Source organism: Nansenia antarctica (assembly GCF_963989245.1).
Source record: "Nansenia antarctica genome assembly, chromosome: 16".
Lineage (NCBI taxonomy): Eukaryota > Metazoa > Chordata > Actinopteri > Argentiniformes > Microstomatidae > Nansenia > Nansenia antarctica.
The window spans coordinates 20,454,977-20,477,292 of record NC_137686.1 but is presented as its reverse complement, the minus strand read 5'-3'; the positions used below and the strand labels follow the sequence as shown (position 1 = coordinate 20,477,292).

Genomic DNA, 22,316 nt, shown 5'->3' with positions numbered 1-22,316 from the left:
TAAATCAATCCTGTATGCACTGCGTGTTGGGTTGTGAACGATAACACCATCTGTCTTATTACCACTAGATTGAATCATGTTTCTCAATAAAGCAGTCAACATTTTTGGAATGTTGACGTTTAATCTTGATTGATGCTACACAAAATTACATTTTCGAAAACGTTGTACATCATACAGTCTGTCATGTTATACATAAATTGTGTATTCAGAGAAGTATAGAGAACCAAAGCACTAGCAGAGAAGCCCCCTCTTGTGTGTGCTGTATAAATGGGCTGTGAGTAATAGTCCCTATGGCACTGTGTCTGTACAGCTCTGACAGACATGGGCTGCGGACTGAAGAGGCTTATAACGTGGGGGGGCTGAGATACTTAAAGGAAGGCCATGACTTGAAATACACAGCAATATCAATCCAGTAGGAAATAAAAGCTGGAAATATGTCATCGCACGCTTGGCTTAACCAGGCATATAGAAACAGAGGCTGCAGTTAAATGTGCCTTTTGCACCCATACAGTCGTGTATGCACTCTGATTCAGCGATATGCCAGAGTGGATTCCTTGTGGGGATAGATGACGACGGTAGAAGCATCTTCGCGTTCTCGCTGGCGAGGCCATGGGTGTCAAGCAACGGCTGTGGCTGTACTTCAGCTCACGGTCGAGAGACAGGAAATGCAGAGTGACAGTTAGGGACAGAGAGAAATGGCCTCCAGCAGCAGTGGCCTCGAACCCCAGGAGAGGCTAACTCTGGCAGAGCATAGAGAGGGAGGAGCACTGAGATAGCATAGAGGTAAGATAGCACTGTCTGATCCCCATAACGTGTTCAAGAGATCATACAGGATTTTGGGATATTATGACAGCAGCTGTGAAACCGGGAACGCGACTTGTTGGCGACTTGTTCCCGGTTTCACCAGCTGCTGTCACATATTTTCTAGTTATGAAGCTAGCATTAGTTCAGACAGGTGACAGGACAGCTGGTTCACATGTATGCAAAAACACCCATCACATGTTCAAAGGATCGTGCTGGCTATGAGAGTACGTTTTGTGTGGTCGTCCCACCCACCCGCTCGGTCGCTCTGTATTTAGCCTACGTACACAGGGCTTTGATAAGTAATATTGTTATTTGTTTGTTATGGTCATTTAAACTCTACACAGGGAGCTTTACAGAGCAGAGCCATCCAATTACGCCAAGCTTAAATGTATTACCATTCTCATTAAATAAATGATTAAAACCAACGTGAGTGTCCTGACTGAACTGGTCCTGACAGAACTGGTCCTGACTGGTCCTCTGTGGCTCAGTTGGTAGAAGCATGGTGCTAACAATGCTTAGGTTGTGGGTTCGATTCCCACTTGGGACCATGCATACTGAAAAATGTACACTGCAGTGTAAGTTGCTTTGGATAATAGCATCAGCTAAATGGTATATACGTATATTATAACTAAAATCAGTGCTCACGGTGGTAAAGAAGGCCCAGCAGCGACTCCATTTCCTGAGAGTTCTCAAAAGAAACAGGGTGGAGGAGAAGCTGCTGGTAACCTTCTACCACTCCATCATTGAGAGTGTGCTGACATTCTCCATCACAGCATGGTACGCTGGCTGCAAAGTAGTGGACAAAAAGAGACTGCAGAGAGTGGTGAAGTCAGCGGAAAAAATAATCGGCTGTCCCCTGCCCTCCCTGGATGACGTGGCACGCTCTCTGTGCCTCTCCAGAGCAGGAATGATTCTTAAAGACCACCTCCACCCTGGTCACCACCTGTTCAGCCTGATGCGCTCTGGAGTGAGGTACAGGAGCATAAAGGCTAGAACAAACAGGCTGTCCAACAGTTTCTACCCATGGACCATCAGAACACTGAACAATAGACATAAGACTACTTGACACCACAGACCTCATTGTCTCTTAGCTTGTTTTATAGCATTTTCGCTTTTTAATTGTCTAGTGTGTAATATCTGTGATATGTTATATGTGTATATGTTTGTGAATATGTGAATATGTTTTCTGTTTTTTGCACCTTCGGAAGAGCCACTACAATTTCATTGTATAGGCAACTGTACAACGACAATAAAGTCTATTCTATTCTATTCTACAAGCAAAAAATGGTCCCTGAAATACACACAAAATCACCTGATTGGACAAAGAGGGGTAGAGAACTCCCCACTCCCCATGTGCAAAAGCTTATTTTGTTAAAGTTTGTTGGGACTGAGGACTGTGTGGTCGAATGAGATTAAAAATCCGTTAACATTATATCATAAAGGATTAGTTACAAAAATCCTGTAGCATCTCATTAAGATGGCAATCATGCTAGAAATGTCATCCTGTGACCCCGTCTGGTCTCTCTCATTCACTCTCTCACTCTCACTCTCGTCACTCTCTCTTTGTTCCCCTTTGTGGCTTCATGTACCTCTCTCTCTAGAGTAATCTTCCATGAATCTGCTGATGAAAGGACACCTCTCAGAGATAATGTTCAAAGGTGTCAAAGGTTTGGGGTTAGGTGGAGGCGAGAGAGAGTTGTATTAATGCTACCATAGATTGTGTACCTAGTACCAGAAAGCAGTGAACGATCCAATCCAATCACCTGTGGACCTATTATCTATGAGGGCGACGGTCATCTTCTAAATGGGTTTCCTAGTGAGTCTGTGCACATGGCATGCAGGTCTGCCTATTGGAATGCAAGGTGTACAGCCACTTTAAGAGTCAGTGAGAGCAGCCGTGGAAAGCGGGAACAAGTCGGCAACCAATCAAAATGTTAGGTAGTGGGGATTACTCACTGAATCCATTGCATTGCAATATTTTGGCTTGACTAGCAAGTGTGTCATTGATTTTCAACAACGTTGACATTTCTTTAAAAAAATCCGAATAAAAGTCTGAACATTTTGATTGGCGACTTGCTTTTGATTCCATAACAATAAGAAAACATTTAAAGAAAATGTTAAGAACATCTTGAGAACATTAGTGGTAGGACATTTGTCTCTTTGTGCTCTAATGCAATGAATCAACCAGCAGACAAACACAAAGTCAAACGGGTTTATGAAAAGTGTAGATAATAGAAAATGATAGACTAAAGTATATCATTGTTAAGTAATGTTGTGATTAATTGCTGCAAGTAAATGGAATTTGGCACAAAGAACAGTAGCCTATTGTGTTCTTGAAAAGCAAAATAGACGAGGGACCAAAGAACAATTTCCTGTGAGTGATTCCATTTTCACGAGAGTTATCTATAATCTGAAATAGAACGTCTATAATAGAGGAAATTTGTTCTGTCTAACTGAACATTTGTTAATGATCCTCTGAGAATGAGTCAATTCTTTAGCTTGCTGAAAATCACTTTGGAAAATAAATGGCATTCAGCTCACAAGAACATGATGGAAACGGCTGTCTCAGTATTGTCTAATGAAGCCGATAAAGGCATATTTAACAAAAGACTTAACGTTCCTCATAGTTTTTGCAGTGAATAACTCATCTTCCTATCCAATTATCTTGCCACCTAACAAACTAACTAACTAACAAACTAACTAACTAACTAACAAACTAACTAACTAACTAACTAACTAACTAACTAACTAACTAACTAACTGTGGTCCTCTGTGACTCAGTTTGTAGAGCGTGGAGCATGACGGTTCGGTTGTGGGTTCGATTCCCGCTGGGACCATATATACAAAAAATTGTATGCACTCACTGCAATGTAAGTCACTTTGGATAAAAGCATCAGCTAATTGGCATATATTATATATTATTAAATATTTAACTAACTAACTATGGTAATAAAACTTTGGCTCTCTGAAGGTTTTATGAAAATATGCAGTATTTCTGCTGTCACAACCATCGTTATTTCATCACAATTCCTGTCACAATTCCTAGACTATTCAACGAGTACAAAGCTTTAGATTTCAAGGCCTGTGTACATCAGTATGTAGTCCTCTGCTGTCAACCAATGCTTGGCTGTTCAATTTATTCTCATGTTGTTGAAGGTCAACGCAAGCAAAGCTCCGTTTGATGCTTGATGGGAAGGGAACATTTTTAATGCGTACATTATCTGAGAGTCACTGCCTCGCCCTCTCCTAATTCATATCCTAATCTTCCTCTACAGCCTGTTAGCAGTTAATACAACTTCAAGGTCTGACTCTGCTTTGGACGAGACAAGTTCCAAGTTGCTCTGCAAACTCTCCACACAGCCTATATTGGATTTGTTATGCAACAGTTTCGATGTCGCTGAGGTCCTTTTACATACTGGGTTACACAGAAGGTTCTTATCCATTGTATAAAGGATTTGGCAGAGCATGGCAGGCCTGTTGTTACCCGATCTCTGCGTATAACCTAAGCCAGGATTTCAGAAGCAAACAAGTGTGTGAATCCCTCTGAGGTGTTTCATTGTTTATTGAGTTATATTGTCGTTTTTTGTGTGGCACTCATATTTGATTAGATAGAGATAGTGAAGATAGACAGGAAAGTAAGGAGGAGGTCAGCAGACATGGGCATGTGTGTGCACTGTAGACCACAGTGACCACCATAGGCCACACAGTTACAGTACGTACAGTATATTGTTCTTACCAGCAACAGGTTCTTTATTGGGAAACAGCTTGTTATCGAAGGTCATGCTGATGTCATAAAAGACCTCCTCTTCATCTCTGTCTGCATCCAGCTGAAAGAGAAGAAATGATGATTTATTTTTTTATTTACCTTTCCAACTATCTGATTTTGAGTTGTACACTGTTTTACAGCATTGTGTTAGTCAGCGCTATGGAGGAGGCTGTGGATTGAGGGATTGTGGAAACAGCATAGTGCAGAATATACTTTTGTGTGTGTGTGGGTGTGTGTGTGTGTGGGTGTGTGTGGGTGTTGAGGATGTGTCGGGGGCGGGGAGTCTTAAACACTGGGATTGGGGTTCATTTCCTCAGTTCAATTAGCCTCTTTCACATTCTTGAGCTGGTCTTGCACACACACCCTCCCTTATAAGTGAAATCCACCTGCAGTGTTAAGTCATGCCTAAGGGAGTAAAGTGGAAAAGTACTTCTCATCCCACCTAATCCTCTGGTGCTCAGTGGCTGCCACAGACATTCCTGAGGAAACGGCAGTTGCCTGGTTTGCTAAGATCATACATTCAATGTATTCTATTCGGGAGGGGGGGTCAATAATTGATGCGGTCAATAATTGACGCTGCTCCATGTCAGTGGCCTGTGGGGGATGCCTTTGTGCTCGGCACTTCACAGGGTCACTGTAGAACCACAGAGACAAAAAACGCAAGTGCTGGGAAGGCATAGGAATGACCCCCCCCATCACCACCACCACCTCCCTCTGCCGGTTTCCATGACAACAGACTAAAAAAGAGACCAGTGCCTGACGTGTGATGTGGGGACGAGTCCCCCCCGAGCCTTTGGATGTAGAGTACAGTACCTGTTGCACAGTTGAGAGGTGGATGGGGTTATTATGGGGGTTCTGGGGGTTCTGCTGTGTTGCTGGGTCCTTAAATAGGGGTAGTGGTGGTCTAGTGGATAGTGAGTTGGACTTGTGATCGGAAGGTTGTGAGTTCAAATCCCGCCTGAAACCACACCACTACTAGTGTGCCCTTGAGTAAGGCACTTAGCCCTCAGTTACTCCAGGGGGAATGTCCCTGTAATTCGTAATTGTAAGTCGCTTTGGATTAAAAGCGTCTGCTTAATGGCAAAATTATAATTATAATTATTAAATACTCTAGAAATGTATAATCACTCAATGGGCTCTTGTTGCTCGGTTATGCTCTGTGTTTAAGGGCCGTTCCAGTGTAGTCCTTTGATTTGGTGAGGGACTGACTGAAGCTATTTAGCTCAAGTGCTCTCTTCTCTCTTCTATGGTAAAACAAGCAATTTTCCCCCACTTGGAGAAAAGAGAGTCTGCCATCATCAGCTGAAACACTGTATAAGTGGGAGTTAACCGTATCATCATGGTGAGAGGGGGAGTCTAGGGGCATTTTTCTTGAATTATAAAATCATTTCTGAGTGATTTCACAAACATTATATATTGCACTGATATTGACCATTATTACAAAATGTTATCGTCCAACATGCAACGTTTTGGACATGAGTTCCAGACTGTCGCTGGTGGAGAAGCAGCTCATTTGCATTTTAACTGAACAGACCGAAACCGCCCGTCATGAAACAGAGGGTTGTAGAGGCATGTTAGAATGCCTGTAGACTAAACTCTGAGTGGTATATTCAGCAAAAAAAAACTCCATTACATGTTTTGGGACCCCAGAGACCAATATTAACGTTGAAAAATAGTATAATATGACTCCTTTAAATGTGTGTGGAAGGACGGGTGTACTGTATGTGACAGCAGCTGGTGAAACCGGGAACAAGTCGCCAACCAACCTTTTATTCTGTTTGTGTTTTATTATAACACTGTTGAAAATAAATGACACACTCGCTAGTAAAGCCAAAACAATGAAATGCAATGGATTCGGTGAGTAATCCCTACTACTACCTAGTTAACTATAACACTACTTTACATTGTTAGCAGGCTCACAAAACAAGCTGTGTTAGTTGACTAGCGAGTGTGTCATTGACTAGCGAGTGTGTCATTGATTTTCAACAACGCTGAATTTCCATTTTTCGGAATAAAAGTTTGAACATTAAATCGGCTGTCAACTTGTTCCCGGTTTCACCAGCTGCTGTCACTAATGAATACTTATAGCCCACCTGGTGTATGGAGTATGACACCAGTGCAATAAGCCATCAGGCTAGGTATACAGCTCTCTGAGAAACAGGCTGAGATTGTTTTTCTTCATCTGCATGACATGAAGGCCCATGTGGGGACGATGAAGGCTTGGGCTGAGCAAGCTCATGGGACCCTTAATTAAATTGGTTCCTGATAGGCCAACTTCAGTCGAGGCCACAACAAACAATTACCGTATATCTCCCTCCACAGCAATTTCCTATGTTGCTTGCCAGTGTGTGTGTGTGTGTGTGTGTGTGTGTGTGTGTGTGTGTTTGGGTGTGTGTGTGTGTGTGTGTGTGTGTGTGTGTGTGTGTGTGTGTGTGTGTGTGTGTGCACATGCATGTGTGTGTGCCTGTGCCTGTACCTGGTGTGTTGGTCTAATCAGTTTAAGTTTCCAGTACAAGATTGCTAAGGATTGCCTTTACAATCCAAAAATAGTAATTCTATACCAGTTAGAAAGCAATTTCGTTTTTAAAGATTGGAAATTACACATCTTCTGTCTGTGTATTGGAACTGAAAAGCAATAGAATAGCAATTGATATTTTCTCAACAGCAACAAATAAAACCCTTTAATTGCATCTTGAAATGTTCAGCCTGCTAAGCCTGTTTAAAGCAGAAATGTAAATAATCCTATTCCATTTTCTATCAATCTATTAGCATGGCGTGGCATTGTTACACTGGTGATTGCCATCAATGAACTGTGGAGCAATTATTTTTGGTATAATTGTGTGAGCAAACACAATGGTGGGTGTGTCAAATCTGATTTGTGAGTTGAGAATGCAGTTATGTCAGTTTTAATTGAATGCACAGCAGTGTGTCATATCCACATGTGTAAATACCAGTAGTAACTTGTCAAATGTTGATTCCTGCTGGCGTCATTGCGGTCTTCTAGAGTTATATATAATTAATGGACTTATTTCCACTGCAACTCTAATACAGAGAAAAAGCAATTAGTACAATGTTATTGCATTCATTAGTCAAGAAAGTGCATTTGCAGTGACATTTGCAAAGCCAAAGTTTGGATTTCTAGATTGTGTACTAAGTCCATTACGTCCAATAAGTACATTATTGTTATGTGTCATACAGGTATGACAGGTATCTCTATAACGTTTATCAACATATTCTTAAAAAACAATTGATTCATTAGAGTTCATAACAACACTGTTGAGATCATGCTAGATATTGCTCAGAGGGGATAACGTTAATGGAGTACAATTCTGTTGATGAATCCCAATAATTGCTATCCTTAAATGAACGTTTAACGACAACCTTAATCCTCTTTCCTTAAGTGTTATTACTGTAAAAGGTCTTCTCTCCTATTTCAGAAAATTTGTCAGCACTCCTCGGAACATTAAGATCTTGCATCATATAATGTAGTAAATTATTTGACAATTGGAGTCTACATTTGAGAGAGAGAGAGAGAGAGAGAGAGAGAAATGAGACACAGAGAAAGAGAGAGAGAGAGAGAGAAATGAGACACAGAGAGAAAGCGAGAAAGAGAGAGCGACAGAAACATAGAGAGAGAGAGAGAGAGAGAAAGAGAGGGAGAGAGAGAAACAGAGAGAGAGAGAGGGGGGGAGGGAGGGAGGGAGGGAGGGAGAGGGAGAGGGAGAGACAGACAGACAATTGGAGTCCATCTTAAGCCCACAGCTTTGTACAACAAAACAAAAGATTCAAAATGCAATGAGAATTTAAGATGGAATGGATCAAATTACATACACAGATTATAGGCCTACAGTGCATTCAGAACGTATTCAGACCCCTTCCCCATTTTGTTGTGTTATAGCCTCAGTTTAAAATTGATTAAATAAAAAATAATTAGCCATCAATCCACACACAATACCCCAGAATGACAAAGTGAACCACTTTTTTTTTCTTCAGAAAATGTATTCAAATAAATTAAGTAAATACAGAAATACCTCATATACATAAGTATTCAGACCCTTTGCAATGACTCTCTTAAAATGAGCTAAAATGCAAAAATGTAATCAACAAATCACTCACTAAGTTGAATTGAGTCCATCTTAATGCATGAATAAAAGTTAATGTAATTTTGGAATCAATATCTTTGTTTTTATAGAGTCTCTGATTTGCATAGGAATCAATTACACACTGTGTGGATCAGGATGCCATTACAAATTGAGCAAATGGAGAGGAACAAAACTGTTCAGGAATGCAACTCATAATCCATAATTGTGTTTGCAACAATGAATTCAAGTGATACAGCAAAGAAAGTGGCTGGAAATGTGTTTATTTGGTTTTACTACAAAGCATTAAGTTTACTGCAAATATAGTACATGTAATGGAGTTTATGCATCATCTCTCGAGTTAGGAATAGCGGTAGTTGCATCAAATCATGGATATTGTCACTGGCAGGGCCTGAGGAGTTTGTCAGGATCAAGAGAAATTTTTAAAATCTAATCAAATCAAATTATCAAATTTGCTGAGTTGGTAGTGACATCCTAATCTACACAGTGTGTAATTGATTCCTATGCAAATCAGAGACCCTATAAAAACAAAGATATTAATTCCAAAATTACATGAACTATTGTTCTTGCATGCATTAAGATGCACTGAAATCAATTTATTGAATTATTTGTTGATGACATCTTTGCATTTTAACTCATTTTAAGAGTGTCATAGCAAAAGGTCTGAATACTGTGATAATATGTGATATTTCTTGTATTTCAATTTTAATACATTCACTGACATTTCTAAAAATGTTTTTTCATTTTGTGTGTGGATTGATGGCAAATTATTTTAATTTAATCAATTTTAAATTGAGTCTATAACACAACAAAATGTGGAAAAGGTGAAGGGGTCTGAATACTTTCCGAATGCACTGTAACTATTAGCCACAGTCATTATTACCGGTATTACAATAATTGTTGTGAATTTTAAGTTTGTATCAGTGACAAAATAAAACTAGAGTTTATGGTGGCTCAAACTGACACTTCTAAGTAACTTCTTTACGGTAAATGCGGTAAATGTTCCAGTGTCATTTAAGCACTGAACACTTTAAGGAGTGAGCGAGCTGAATAAACTATAATTCTCAGCTATTCAGACGAGTGTCACTGCAGTCTCACTTGAGATGCATTGACCATCTAAATAGCATACTTTCAAAGTGATTTTACTATTTAAATGCAAATAGTACTAATGTATGTAGGTGTAATTTCTGGAATAAATGTTGAGAGTGACACTGACAGTATCCAAAGTTGTTGAGAGAGGCTAGAAAATAATAATAAGAAAATGACATTAGAAATGTGTTCAAAGCAGTGTAATAGAATTTACCAGAAAAATTCAGGGAACTGCCTTGAAATGCTGTCATAGAGACAAAAGTGACAACCAATACTCACAGGAAAGGCAATCTATCAATAAAGAGTCTGGCATGTTCAAAGGACCTGCACACACTTTACACACGCACACGTGTGATAGGAATGCTAAGGTGCCAGATAATTTCAAGTCCTGTCAGCTTAAAAGAATCCTGAGACATCCCTTGAAGCTACACCTGTTGTGGCAACTTGACACATTCACCTTGTAAACCAATGTAATCAACAACATATACATTATCCACATACTGTATGTTTTGTATAAAGTGGATGCATTGCTTTCATGACTATTCATGACATGTCATCCTTTATGATGGAATTATTAACTTTGTGCAGTACACAGCCTCCTTGCATTAATATAATATAATTTCTATGCCAGATTGAACTCAGCTGTGCGTAACAGAGAACGCTGGGAATACACATAGTCTGTGGGGGAGATATTCCAGGAGTTAGGATGCTATAGCCAGGAGGTCTGAAACTAATATGCCAGCTACAAGCCATGATCTAATCTCCTTTTCCCTTTTTTCTTTCTCCAGCTAGCGAGCTCTCTACAGAGCAGACAGACAGACAGTGCCTGCAGTTCTTGTTAAAAGGTAGTAGGTACAGGACATCATTGTTCTTGTCTCTACCTCTCTGTGATAACAACTCTATGATAGCCAGGGCCATGCAGCAGGGGAATGCTACATGATATATTATTCTGTTTGAAAACATCTGCTGGCAGAGACATGGACCAATCATGAATATATAGAGGACACACAGTGACCTGCATAAGTAATGAAACAGTCAAGCATTTAGTTCCCTGAAATTGGGTGACTATATATATCAAGTGTGTTGTCATTTCTAAATGGTGAAACCAATATGTACACAAATACCCTCAAATAAAAGCTGAGAATCTATACTTTAACCTCATATTCGTGTCATGTTGAAGTGCTCCTTTGTGCATCCTAGCGGATTAAAGCACCTAATCAAGAAGTGTGTAAAAAGCCTGCCCTCGCAAAAGTCCCTCATTGTCTCTGAATGTATAATATAATAGGAGGTTAGTTTGGAGGGCACACCCAAGAAGCATGCTTTGCTGATAAGAAGTCAATGCCTTTTTGACCCAGCCAGCTACAATAGACCCTGGTTGGTTGGTTAGTTAGTAGTCTCCGCGAAACGGATCGGCAATACAGACACTGAAATTCATGAAATATTCTTGGATGGCGGAGGCACGGCCATAGGGGTATGACGATGTAGACACACAGGCAAGGATCAAGTCATGTGCATGTGAGAGATATACAGAAGACATTTGAGAGAGAGAGAGAGACAGACAGACAGAGACAGGGAGACAGAGAGAGGGAAGGAGGGTGGGAGAGAGAGAGAGAGAGATAGAGAGAGAGAGAGGGAAGGAGGGAGGGAGGGAGTAAGAGAGATACTGTATATAAAGAGAGAGACACAGAGAGACAGAGACAGAGAGACAGACAGAGAGACAGAGACAGAAGAAAATAGACAGAGACAGACACCGAAACGACACCAGAGACAGAGATGATTTGATTTGATCGACAGCCGTGGTGAGGTCTAAAGCACCCATCCATGTGGTGTCCTCTCTGTGTGTGATGATGTGTTGTTTACTTCCATGACAGTTTCACCCAGCGGCTGCTGACTCTCCGACACTGCACAGTGAACCGTAGAGGAAGGGGGTAAAGCACTGGGAGTCAGTGTGGAGCAGTGAGATGAAAGTAAACATCGGGTTCTGACTTCTGAGAGACATCTGGTTACACTTTCAACGGCTTTCACAAATTTGAATGACGGAACTAGAGTTCTTCTATACCTCTAGGGTTCTGATAGGGATTATGACATAGCTAGGTTTAGAAGATTATATATTTTGATTTAGATAGGGATTAGAAACAAAGTAATCTCGGACGCCAGAATTTCATCTCTCGGTGGAGATTCTGGGGGCAAAGGAAATAAACAATGGGGGCGGAAGTTGGCAGCTGGTTTCCACCGTCCTAAACGCTCACGATGACCCTCCTTTTCGGCACATGCTCTTGTTTACAACTCGATTTGCACGCGTTGCGTTTTAAAGCACCTCCTCAACTGTCGATCAACAGAATCTGTGGCACTGGTCAAATTCACCCCATGATGCAACCTGCCGCCTCCCATCCCCACTTTACATTGGGTTCGTTGTCAGACTTTCCATTTAAATGAAGAGTATGTATGTATGTACACACGCACGCGCACACACACACACACACACACACACACACACACACACACACACACACACTCAAACACACACACAGTAGCCATCTTACCGTGACGATGAGACCCCTCTCCTGGAAGTACTTGACCAGGGGGATGGTGTTCTGTTTGAAGTTGGTCAGACGGCGCTCAGTGGCCTTGGGGTTGTCGTCCGGGCGCCCCTGCTGCTCCGCCCGCTTCTCCAGACGCTCCTTCAAGCGGTGGTTGGCCAAGGACAGGAACACCACCAGGTCAGGCGTGCAGATCTGAGTGGAGGAGGAGAAACGGCATGAATAGGATTAGATCCAGGTGCAACACTTAGTTTACACTGAAACCGCCTACATAGCACTGGGTTAGAACACAGCTTGTTCCCAGATGATCTGAGGTGACGGTTGGTAAGCCAATATCTACACGGAGAGAAATCATTTTGGTTTCTATGGTTACATGCACATGAGGAGGAATTTATCAACAGGCATCGGTTGTTTGTCACAAAAGACTTCACGGTACGCACACACCACCATGCGATGTTACGTCCAGGTTATCATTGGGGTATGTGGTCTATAGAAAGTAAGAGTCCAGTTATTGCTTTTCATGCCACGCTGAAGCTAAAACACCTTTTGTTTTCCGCCTCTTCTCTGATGTTAAGATGAAGTGTATAGAGGCAGCATGTCGAGAGGTCGCTCCTGTGTTCTTTCTTTAATCTGGCTTACTCGTACAGCTAAAGATAGAATATGAATGAAGTTGTTTTACAGCACAGCTGAGGGACTTGTAAAATCTACGTTTGTGTTTCCATAGCTACCAAACTACCAAACGCCCTAACTATCAGGTAGCAGCACTTGTGCGTGTTGTGAGTTGACTGTTATGCATGGGTGAGTACTAAATTATGTGTATGCTTGCTTATTCTCCTGTTTGCTAGGGTGAAGTCCACTCTAATACAGAGTCCGCTCTGTATTTCACCCTTTTACTTGACCAAATATTACTAACGTGAGATTACTAATGCTTAATAATGATTACTAATACTATTTTTTTTACATTTATTTACAATTGAGAAACTGTACAAGAGGGTAGTAGAGATGAAGAGGTCTTTAGGAGGGACAGTTAAGACTTGTGTGTTGTGTTTACATGGAATGTTTCTTCAAAATGGTGACGCACACAAGCCTATTACTGACACAGGGAGGCGGATGTTGACCCAATGAAGGAGCAGTTCCAGAGATTGCTTCTGTTCAGGCCCCTTTAGCAGGAACATGTTCTTAATTAAACTCTCTCCAAAAACTACTTTCAGTTAAAAAAAGACCCAGGGCAATCCACCAAGCGCAAAAATCTGGCTATTTATGCCCACAGCTGCTGTAAACTCAGCATCCTTCACAAAGCACGAAGCGACACACTGAGAGAGCTGAGGTAGTAGCAGACGTCCATTCACAGATCCTAAGACCCAACACACAACATGGATAAACTCACCAGAGGCATAGAATAAACATGTCAGATACAAAACAAACATTAGATAATCCATTCCGTTTCAACAAAGAGCTGGTAATAATTCACAACATGACATCAAAAATGTTATCGTGTTTGATTGGATCTACACCTAATTTATGCTTTCTCACACGCCTAATGTTGTTACTGTAGATCTGGCATTTAGTTTGTAGAGACCAAAAAAGATCAGTATTAGGAGATTAAATTAAACAACATCATTTCCAAAATGAATGCTCCTTTCTCTATGTGGATAGAGAATTTCATTTCTTAATTGATTGTATAGATAAAGCGTTGCATGGAGCTGTGCCACTAAGCCAGCCAACTAATGCAATTAGCCTGCACTTTCAGTTATGCTAAAGATACTCATGGCATGCGCAGCATTAATCCAGTCTCAACATTATGAGTGCCAACTGGCAACTTCCCATGATGCAGTGGTTCCTCCATAGAAGCAGGGCGGGGTGGAGGGGGGAGGGGTGTGGAGTCACCAGAGACTGCAGAGAAGGGATGGAGGGATGGAAACAGAGGAGAGGAGGGAAGGAGAAGGGCTTGAGGGGAAGTCAACAAGGGAGCAAGTCTGTTCTAAAAAAGGTGTGCAGAGTCCCAGGGGGCGGCACACAAATGGATGTTGTGATGTTTTAAAGGGCACAACAGCTGCACGGGGTGTCCACGGAAACAGAGAGGCTTAGTCCAGGGGGGGGAGGGACCGCCTGGCTTTTTTTTTGCCCGCAAGACTAAACATATGGGTCCACGCCGGTGGAGATGAAAGTTCCAGGTCAACCGTGACGCTAAAGTGAACGGCTCTTATGTAGCGTGATAGGTCAGGTGGGTCAGCTCTGTTCACTGTTACATAAAGGTGCGTCAGCTGCCCACTGCCCGCTGCCCGCTGGTGACAGGTGTTTACACCCCACTTACGTCCCCGATGTCCTCCCCAAAATACACACACTTGTCAAATATGCTTCCCCCTCTGTTCAGTCAATGTCCCACTGTTTCTAACAATACTCAGACCAGACATCAGACTGTACACAGGCTGGCTACAAAAAGCCCTCAGGTTGTTTCTGTTGCAAGTGAGCGCTGTCAGAGACTCTCTCTCGTCCTTTTCTTTTCTTCCCTTTCCCATCCCACTCTCTTGTGTCCTTTTCTTTGTCTCTCTCTCTCTCTCTCTCTCTCTCTCTCTCTCTCTCTCTCTCTCCCCCTTTCACCCTCTTTCTCTCCCTCCACCCCTCCATCACTAGTGAGGGTCCAAGGCAGGGTGACAGACAGGTTCCAGTGAGAAGGGAAATCACTGCTGACACCACCTCTTCCAAAGTCTTCCATGTGGAAAAAGGTTCCGGTCTATCAAGACCAAAACCTCGCGCCACCTGAACAAACAAGCACCCTGAACACACACACACACACACACACACACACACTCACACACACGCACACACACAAACTGACAAGTAATTGACATGTAATTGTCCCCTTTGTCATTGTCTTTTTTTGCTTATATATTGTTGTTTTATTACGTTGTTGTTTTATTATATAGTTTATTTTTATTTGTTATCTTTATGTCCTATGCATCAACCACAGCAAGTCAATTTCCTGTATGTGCGAATATACTTGGCAATAAAAAGAATTCTGATTCTGATTCTAATTCTGATTCTGATTCTGACAGGTCTCAGACTTCCCTCCGTTATCCTCTGATAACCACCATAGGACTCATTCAAGGGCAACTCATCAGAAGGAGGAGAAGCAAGGAAGGAAGGAGGAAGGAAGGAAGGAAGGAAGGAAGTGTCGTGTATTCTTATTGGTTATGAATCAAAGAACAGTTAGTTTAAGACAATTTAATCAGTTACAGGCAGATTTATACATTACATGCGTTCCCCATGGACCTCGGGTGGGAAGAGAGCGCTCTCTCTCCCTCTGTCCCCGTTTCCTTCCAGAGGGGAGGGGCCAGCGTGTGTGTGTCTTTGCCCAACCCCCAGGTCTCTGATAGCTGGTCCAGGGGCCATCTGTTAATGATCAGTGTGTGTGTGTGTGTGTGTGTGTGTTTAAAATATACTACATATTCATACATAGATCATACATACTACAGAAATATACGACACATCCCCCCTCGGACCACCCAGAGGGTGTTCCGAAACTAAACTACCATAAAACAAAAACAAAAACACAAAACCCCACAAAACATCCCCAAAATTTTTTTTTTTTAAAATAAAATTAAAAATTAAAAAATAAACAACAACAGACAGAAAAACTACACCAACACACAACACAAGAAGCACAATAACACAGACCAACCCAGGACCAGTATTAGGAACCAAAGATATCATAAACAAAAAATAGAAAACAACCAATAATAAAAAGAATTTTGAAAATAACAATCACAATTAAACTAAACACAGTTCATCATGCACAAATCAATACAGAAACTTCCAACGACCGATGTTTTCTTTGTCCTTGAAGCGTCAGGGTCAGAGGTTACTAGCACTTGTACCCAGTTGGAGAACAGCCTTTACCGCTGTCTCAGATTGATAACACTTTCATAGTCAGGAGCTTTCCATTTTCGTTGCGCTAGGAACAGAACCTCTCTCCTAGCTTTGTATAACCACCACATCACTTCTCAACTGACCTCAATCACACGATATAGAAACAAACAAACAATACACAAATAATGACATTCAGTTATCATAACACATAATTCTCCAACAGTAAGCATAGGACAAAGGGAATGCATTAATGCATAGATCTTCACCTCAGGTGAGGACTAGTCTTCTGAAAAGTTCATTAACGTGGACTGAGTGACTGATTTTCCAAAAACAGTCAATGAGGCCCTGCCTCCTAAGAAAGTCAAAAATCATGTCTGCTATAATAGGTGCTCCTATCTTGGCAAAATAAGTTTCCCATGCCCCTAAGACCGTTTCCAGCCATGCTATCATCTGCTGTCCATTCCCGTCGTTCCCTTTGATCTGCTGCTTCACTACCCTATTCATAGTCTTTAATCTTTTCCTAACTGGTCGTCGTCCGTCAGTGTCATTGAGGTTCAGGCAGCCGCCTGGTCCCCTCCCACGCTGATCAAGGTCTGGGGAGTCGCCCTCAGCATCATCTGAAGCATGGTGCAGGCACTCGCCAGCATCCCCAGTAGCACAGGTGTCCAGGCTTTGGACACTCCCAGGCTGGACCTCCAGACTGTCAGCACTCTCTGCTTCGTTGGTTTCTGGTTCATTGGCATCTGGACAGCTTTCCACTGTCCCCTCGGTTTCAGGCACTGCCGGTAATGTCACTGGCTGTAACACTGGCATTGCCACTGGCTCTGGCAACACCACAGCATCTCCTCGTAGCTCCTCCTTCTCAGGTTCTCTGGGGACCTCGGCACCTGTTGGCACAACATCCTGCCTACTCTGTACATCCACCCCCCTGTCCACCACCCGTGGCCCTATTGGGGTAGGGATATGCCCAGACACCACTGGTGTACCCACTCTGATGTTGTTTCTCCAACAGACCCCACATTGACCTAAAGCATGGTCAATCTGTTCCATCAAATATGGACTCCAAAACCCATATTTCTTGGTGATCTTGCGTCTTACCTCCCCCCTAGCCACATGTGCTAATCCATGAGCTTCCTGTATTAACATGCCTAATAAATCTGAGGGTGCTACAACCAACCCCTCATGATTCCTCCATAGACCTGTGTCATCCTGACTTGCCCCCCTTGCTAGCCAAACGCTCTTGTCTAACGTAGTTACTCTACTCTGTAACATCAATAAATCCTCAAGTGTGACCATGCCCTGTAACTGCTTTTCATGTGTGACCAGAAGACCTTTACCTGCCTTGTCTGCTCCTGTAATGGCTTTGGCTGCATCCTCTGCAGCCCTGTTACCTTGTGTGACATGTGATGAGTCAGACCTGTGTGCGGCACACTTCACTATGGCTAATTCCTTTGGCTTCATCATGGCTTGTAACAGCTTCATGATCTGTGCGTGATGCTGTATAGGCGTACCATCAGTTCTCTTAAAACCCCGCCCCCTCCATACAGCTCCATTAAAATGACAAACATTATGTGCATAGGCAGAGTCGGTGTACACTGTCACTCTCCGTCCGGTTCCCAAGTTGCATGCTTCTGTGAGGGCAATCAATTCAGCCAACTGGGCTGAGCAAGGCTGAGGAACTGCCTCAGCCTGTTCTACAATAAACTTTGAATTCTGTGCTTTAACTAAGGAATACCCAGCGCACAACGTTTCTCCTACCCCGTAACAAGACCCATCAACCCAATATTCTATATCAGCTCCCTTTAAAGGCAAAGCTTGTAGGTCTGTTCTATGCTTAATCACTCTGGCTGTCGATGGAATCTGAGCACCGGATGGCACCGTCACCTGACAGCCGTCAGGTGTGCATTTTACTGTACAGTTCAATTGGCATAGAGCATCTCTCCCTAGCAGCCCTGTTGGCGTGTGTTCTGACACAAGTGTTGACAGAGTTGCTCTCTGTCCCTTGTACTCTAAGTCTACAAGCTCAGTTGTAGGAATCAGCTGTTTAATTCCCTCAAATCCGATTGTCTTCACATATTCTCTAGACATAGGAAGGTGCGTGGCGTCTTCAGGCTTCTGTGTCACCACCAGCTGGCACCTCCCACTCGGATCTTCCGGGCACCCCTATAGGCCAGCTGCTGGGCCTCCGTAAGGGTTCATCACTCCTGGAGCAGGTGTAGTAGGGGGCCAATATCCTCCTCCTTGGCTCCCCCCTGCGCCCCCCTGGGGCCTGTTGCAGCAGGCACAGGCTAGATGTCCATTCTGGTCGCATTGGCATGGTTCTAGCATCTCCTTCCCTGCTGCTGTCCATCCCCCTGGTGGTGGTCCTTGGCCAGGCTGTGTGTACATCTGGTATGGAACCGCTTGCACCCCTGGTGGCCCTTGTGGGTATGGATACCCCCCTTGTGGCCCCTGTGGGTAGGACTGGTAAGTAGCAGGATACCCCCCTTGTGGCCCCTGTGAGTAGGACTGGTAAGTAGCAGTCTGCACTCCAGGTGGCTGTTGCTGTGGGGCTAAAGCCTGCACTCCCTCTATGTTCCTCTCGCTTTCAGTCAATTGCAAATGAGTCAATATTCTGAGGGATTCTTCGTCTCGTGCCTTCTGTATCTGAATGTTCTTTCGATATAACTCAACTTGATGAGCTACGTGGTCTATATAAACAGCTTTGTTCATGTGTCGTAGCCCCACCACTTCTGCTAGCTTATCCTTAACTGGGGTAGGAAGCCCTTCTTGTATTTTTTCCCTGATTATGGATTTTTCTAAGGGGTTATCTTCAGCGTCTTTCCCTGTCACACTTCTCCATTGAGAGTGCATACGGGCAACATAACCCCTGGGATTCTCATCCCCCCCCAGTGGCTTCACAATGATATTGTCTGGGTGAATGTGAGTAGGGTAGGTCTCTCTGATTGCTTTCCACAGCCTGCCTCTGTTTGCTGCGAAGAGCTCTGGATCATAAACTGATGTATTGATATATCTATGAAGTCCTGCCTTCATCAATATTTCCTGCATTGTATCCAATCCTGCAATAAAAGCTAAGAGTCTTTTCAGGTCTCCCATCGCGGCCTGCGTTCCTGTCAGTATCACGTCGACCTCTCGCGTCCACGAATGTCCTCCCTCTTGAAGAACTGGGAGTTTCTCGATCACTTCAGACAAATCTGTATGATGCCACGGATGATATTCCATCTTGTTACCCCGAATCAGCACTGGACAGTTCTTTAATGTATTTGATGACATTCGGTGACAATCTCCCTCTTTCTCCGGGCGTCTTCTCCCACCTTTCCTTTCGGCTGTGGCTATCATCTTCCTGACCTGCGCGTTGTAGCCTCCATCTGCATTGTCGTCATCACTTGAGTCTTCACTGCCATCTTCGCTGTCATCTTCCTCGTCACTCCTGTCGTCCCCTTTTCCCCTTGGCTCCTTCTTCTTCTTCTGGGAATGATCCTCCAGTGCCTTAGCATATGGAGGGGGACTGGGGGCAGGACACAGGTCTGGGGATGAAATGTTCAGTTTCTGTTCCAGTGTTCTGGCCAATTCTTTTTTCTTTTCCGGTTCCATCTGAGCTATTTTCTGTCCCTCTACCTTAAATAGATCTAAAATAGCTAACTCTAACTTGCGTTTCTCTGATCTAATCTTTCCTCTTTGATGTGCTTTGTGCCCATTGATAAGTATCTCCAATGTTGCAATTAATTGTAAATTAAGGCTGCCCTCTTTCGGCCACGGCTGTTCAATATATGCCCAACGGCTATTCCATTTCGTAGACATTTTGCTAATTTCCCTAACAAGAGGATTCATTTTTTCCACTACAGCCATAGGGGATAACGTAGCCAACATTCCACGATGTTCACTAATATCTTTTAACAGCTTCGTGGAATTCGACCCCATTCTACTTGCTCAATATGCTGACAATATTCTATATTAGATAAGGTGTACGCTTCTTACAACCCACCTTCCTATTGTCTTGTTTGCTAAACAAATGCTAGTCCAATATAACTGTATTAACCGTCCACACAAAACCACTACAACCCAGAACAACAGATTTGCCTCTTGTGTATGTCAGTGCAGTATTAACTTAAATCTAATCACTTTGTAAGTACTTTATACTTAAATGTGTTTCCTAATTGTTTATGAATATGTGTCACTTGATTACTCATTCAATACTAATTACAGTTCTGGTCAACACAATTATTAAATCACAAAAGCTGGTCACACCTAAGTATTCACTGATCCACAAAAACCCTTTTACTGCTCAACTATCAAATATGTACTATTCTGCTATTCCTTAATCAAACACTGTGGAAATGACCTAACTAAAATAAAAGATGTAAATTACAAATATTAATTATAACCTGTAAAGAAATCAACTGTTAAATGAAAGGAATGAATGATTAGTTAGAATTATTCATTGACACTTCATTGATGCAAACCTGTGAAGTCATTCAGCTATTTATCAAAATATCAAAAAAGGAATGATTATCATTAGATTATCACAAAACAATTGATCAAAGTTTTGTGAAACAGATAATGAATGATCTGAATAATTAATTCAACCAATTAGTAATTAATTAAATTAATTAAAGTAATTTAATATAGAACAATCATTTAAAAACATCAATCTATGAGTGATCTCTACAGATCTCTCGTCAACATTCTATGCAAGCAGGCAGGGCCGTTTTATTGGGGTCTGTGACCCTGCTGTGATTCTGCTCAGGGAAAGCAGCCTTGTCTAGGCTCACGCACAAATTGCCTCATATGCTTTGAATCTAACCTAAAGTCACAATCTATCTTTACTTTTAACAAACTATGACAAATATCTTTAAACTACTTTAAATCCCCCGATGATCAATTCACTATCTTTCTATCCAGTTAGACTATTATTTATCTCATTCAAATATTCTACAATGCAGTCTCTTCACAGAGATATCTAGGCTTCTTTGTGTCCGCGTGTCTGCGCGCGTGCCCGAGCGTGCGTGTTATCGCTCCGCTTACACAGGACAACACAAATGGCGTCTACGCTCTGCTGACAGTACACTGCAAATGGCCGCCCACACAATGGCGTCCCTTCAAACAGACAAAAGAGCCTCACATGTTCTCCACTGCTACAATACAAAACAGACTACCAAGTCCACCCACACTCCAACACATAAACACAACCTCACCGAATTTTACACAGACACACACGATATTCCAATACCGTACAAACAAATCACCAAACACTATATTTTACAAAAAACGGGCTTCAAAGTCCGGCTCTCACCACCCACCCATCAAAGATTATGCCAACAAGATTACCGTTACACAGATTCTTTTGACTATAACTTATCTGAGATTTACAGTCTATTTTAAACACACCAATCGACTAGAGAGCGATCTCTGCAGAAAATCTACCTTCTTCGTTAGATTGAAGTTTGCAAAATACTGTAAATTAAGTTATATTATCTCCGTTGCTTGCTCGCCATTACTGTCGTGTATTCTTATTGGTTATGAATCAAAGAACAGTTAGTTTAAGACAATTTAATCAGTTACAGGCAGATTTATACATTACATGCGTTCCCCATGGACCTCGGGTGGGAAGAGAGCGCTCTCTCTCCCTCTGTCCCCGTTTCCTTCCAGAGGGGAGGGGCCAGCGTGTGTGTGTCTTTGCCCAACCCCCAGGTCTCTGATAGCTGGTCCAGGGGCCATCTGTTAATGATCAGTGTGTGTGTGTCAGGGTTTCCGTTAACCGGTAATTCCCGGACATTGTCCGGTATTTTTTTTTGAAGTCCGACAAATTGAAAATTCGTCGGACATAAATGTCCGGTAAAAATAATTCCCTCTAAGCACAATTTGAATACAATTCGCTAAAGTTCACATTCTGATTCCTTCTATTTTTAAAAAGACGAATATATAGGCTATGTATTTATTTTATTATGATATGATTTGACACCGGCATGATGATGTCTCCTAATGTGTAGGCTGCCTATGCGAAACAGCGGTTGTTTCCGGTGTGCGCTATAACTCGTGCACAATCGAGTCGAGGCAGAGAGGAGGATAGCGATGTTTCTCTCTGTGATAGTGTGATTATGCAAGCCTTTTCTGAAAGGATGAGAACCCGATTGTTTCAGCTTCTCC

The 22,316-nt window shown here is 42.4% G+C and overlaps 1 protein-coding gene across 1 annotated transcript in view; it reads right to left on the bottom strand.

Annotated features, from left to right (window-relative positions):
* ak5 (adenylate kinase 5) overlaps nucleotides 1-22,316 on the bottom strand; it is a gene marked incomplete at both ends in the record, with an annotated part of 54,680 nt that overhangs the window by 19,232 nt on the left and 13,132 nt on the right. Inside the window, 2 exons of the mRNA XM_080546218.1 lie at nucleotides 4,541-4,631; nucleotides 12,303-12,494. Of these exons, the coding sequence (XP_080402344.1) occupies nucleotides 4,541-4,631; nucleotides 12,303-12,494 (283 nt within the window). The remainder of the gene's footprint in view (nucleotides 1-4,540; nucleotides 4,632-12,302; nucleotides 12,495-22,316) is intronic.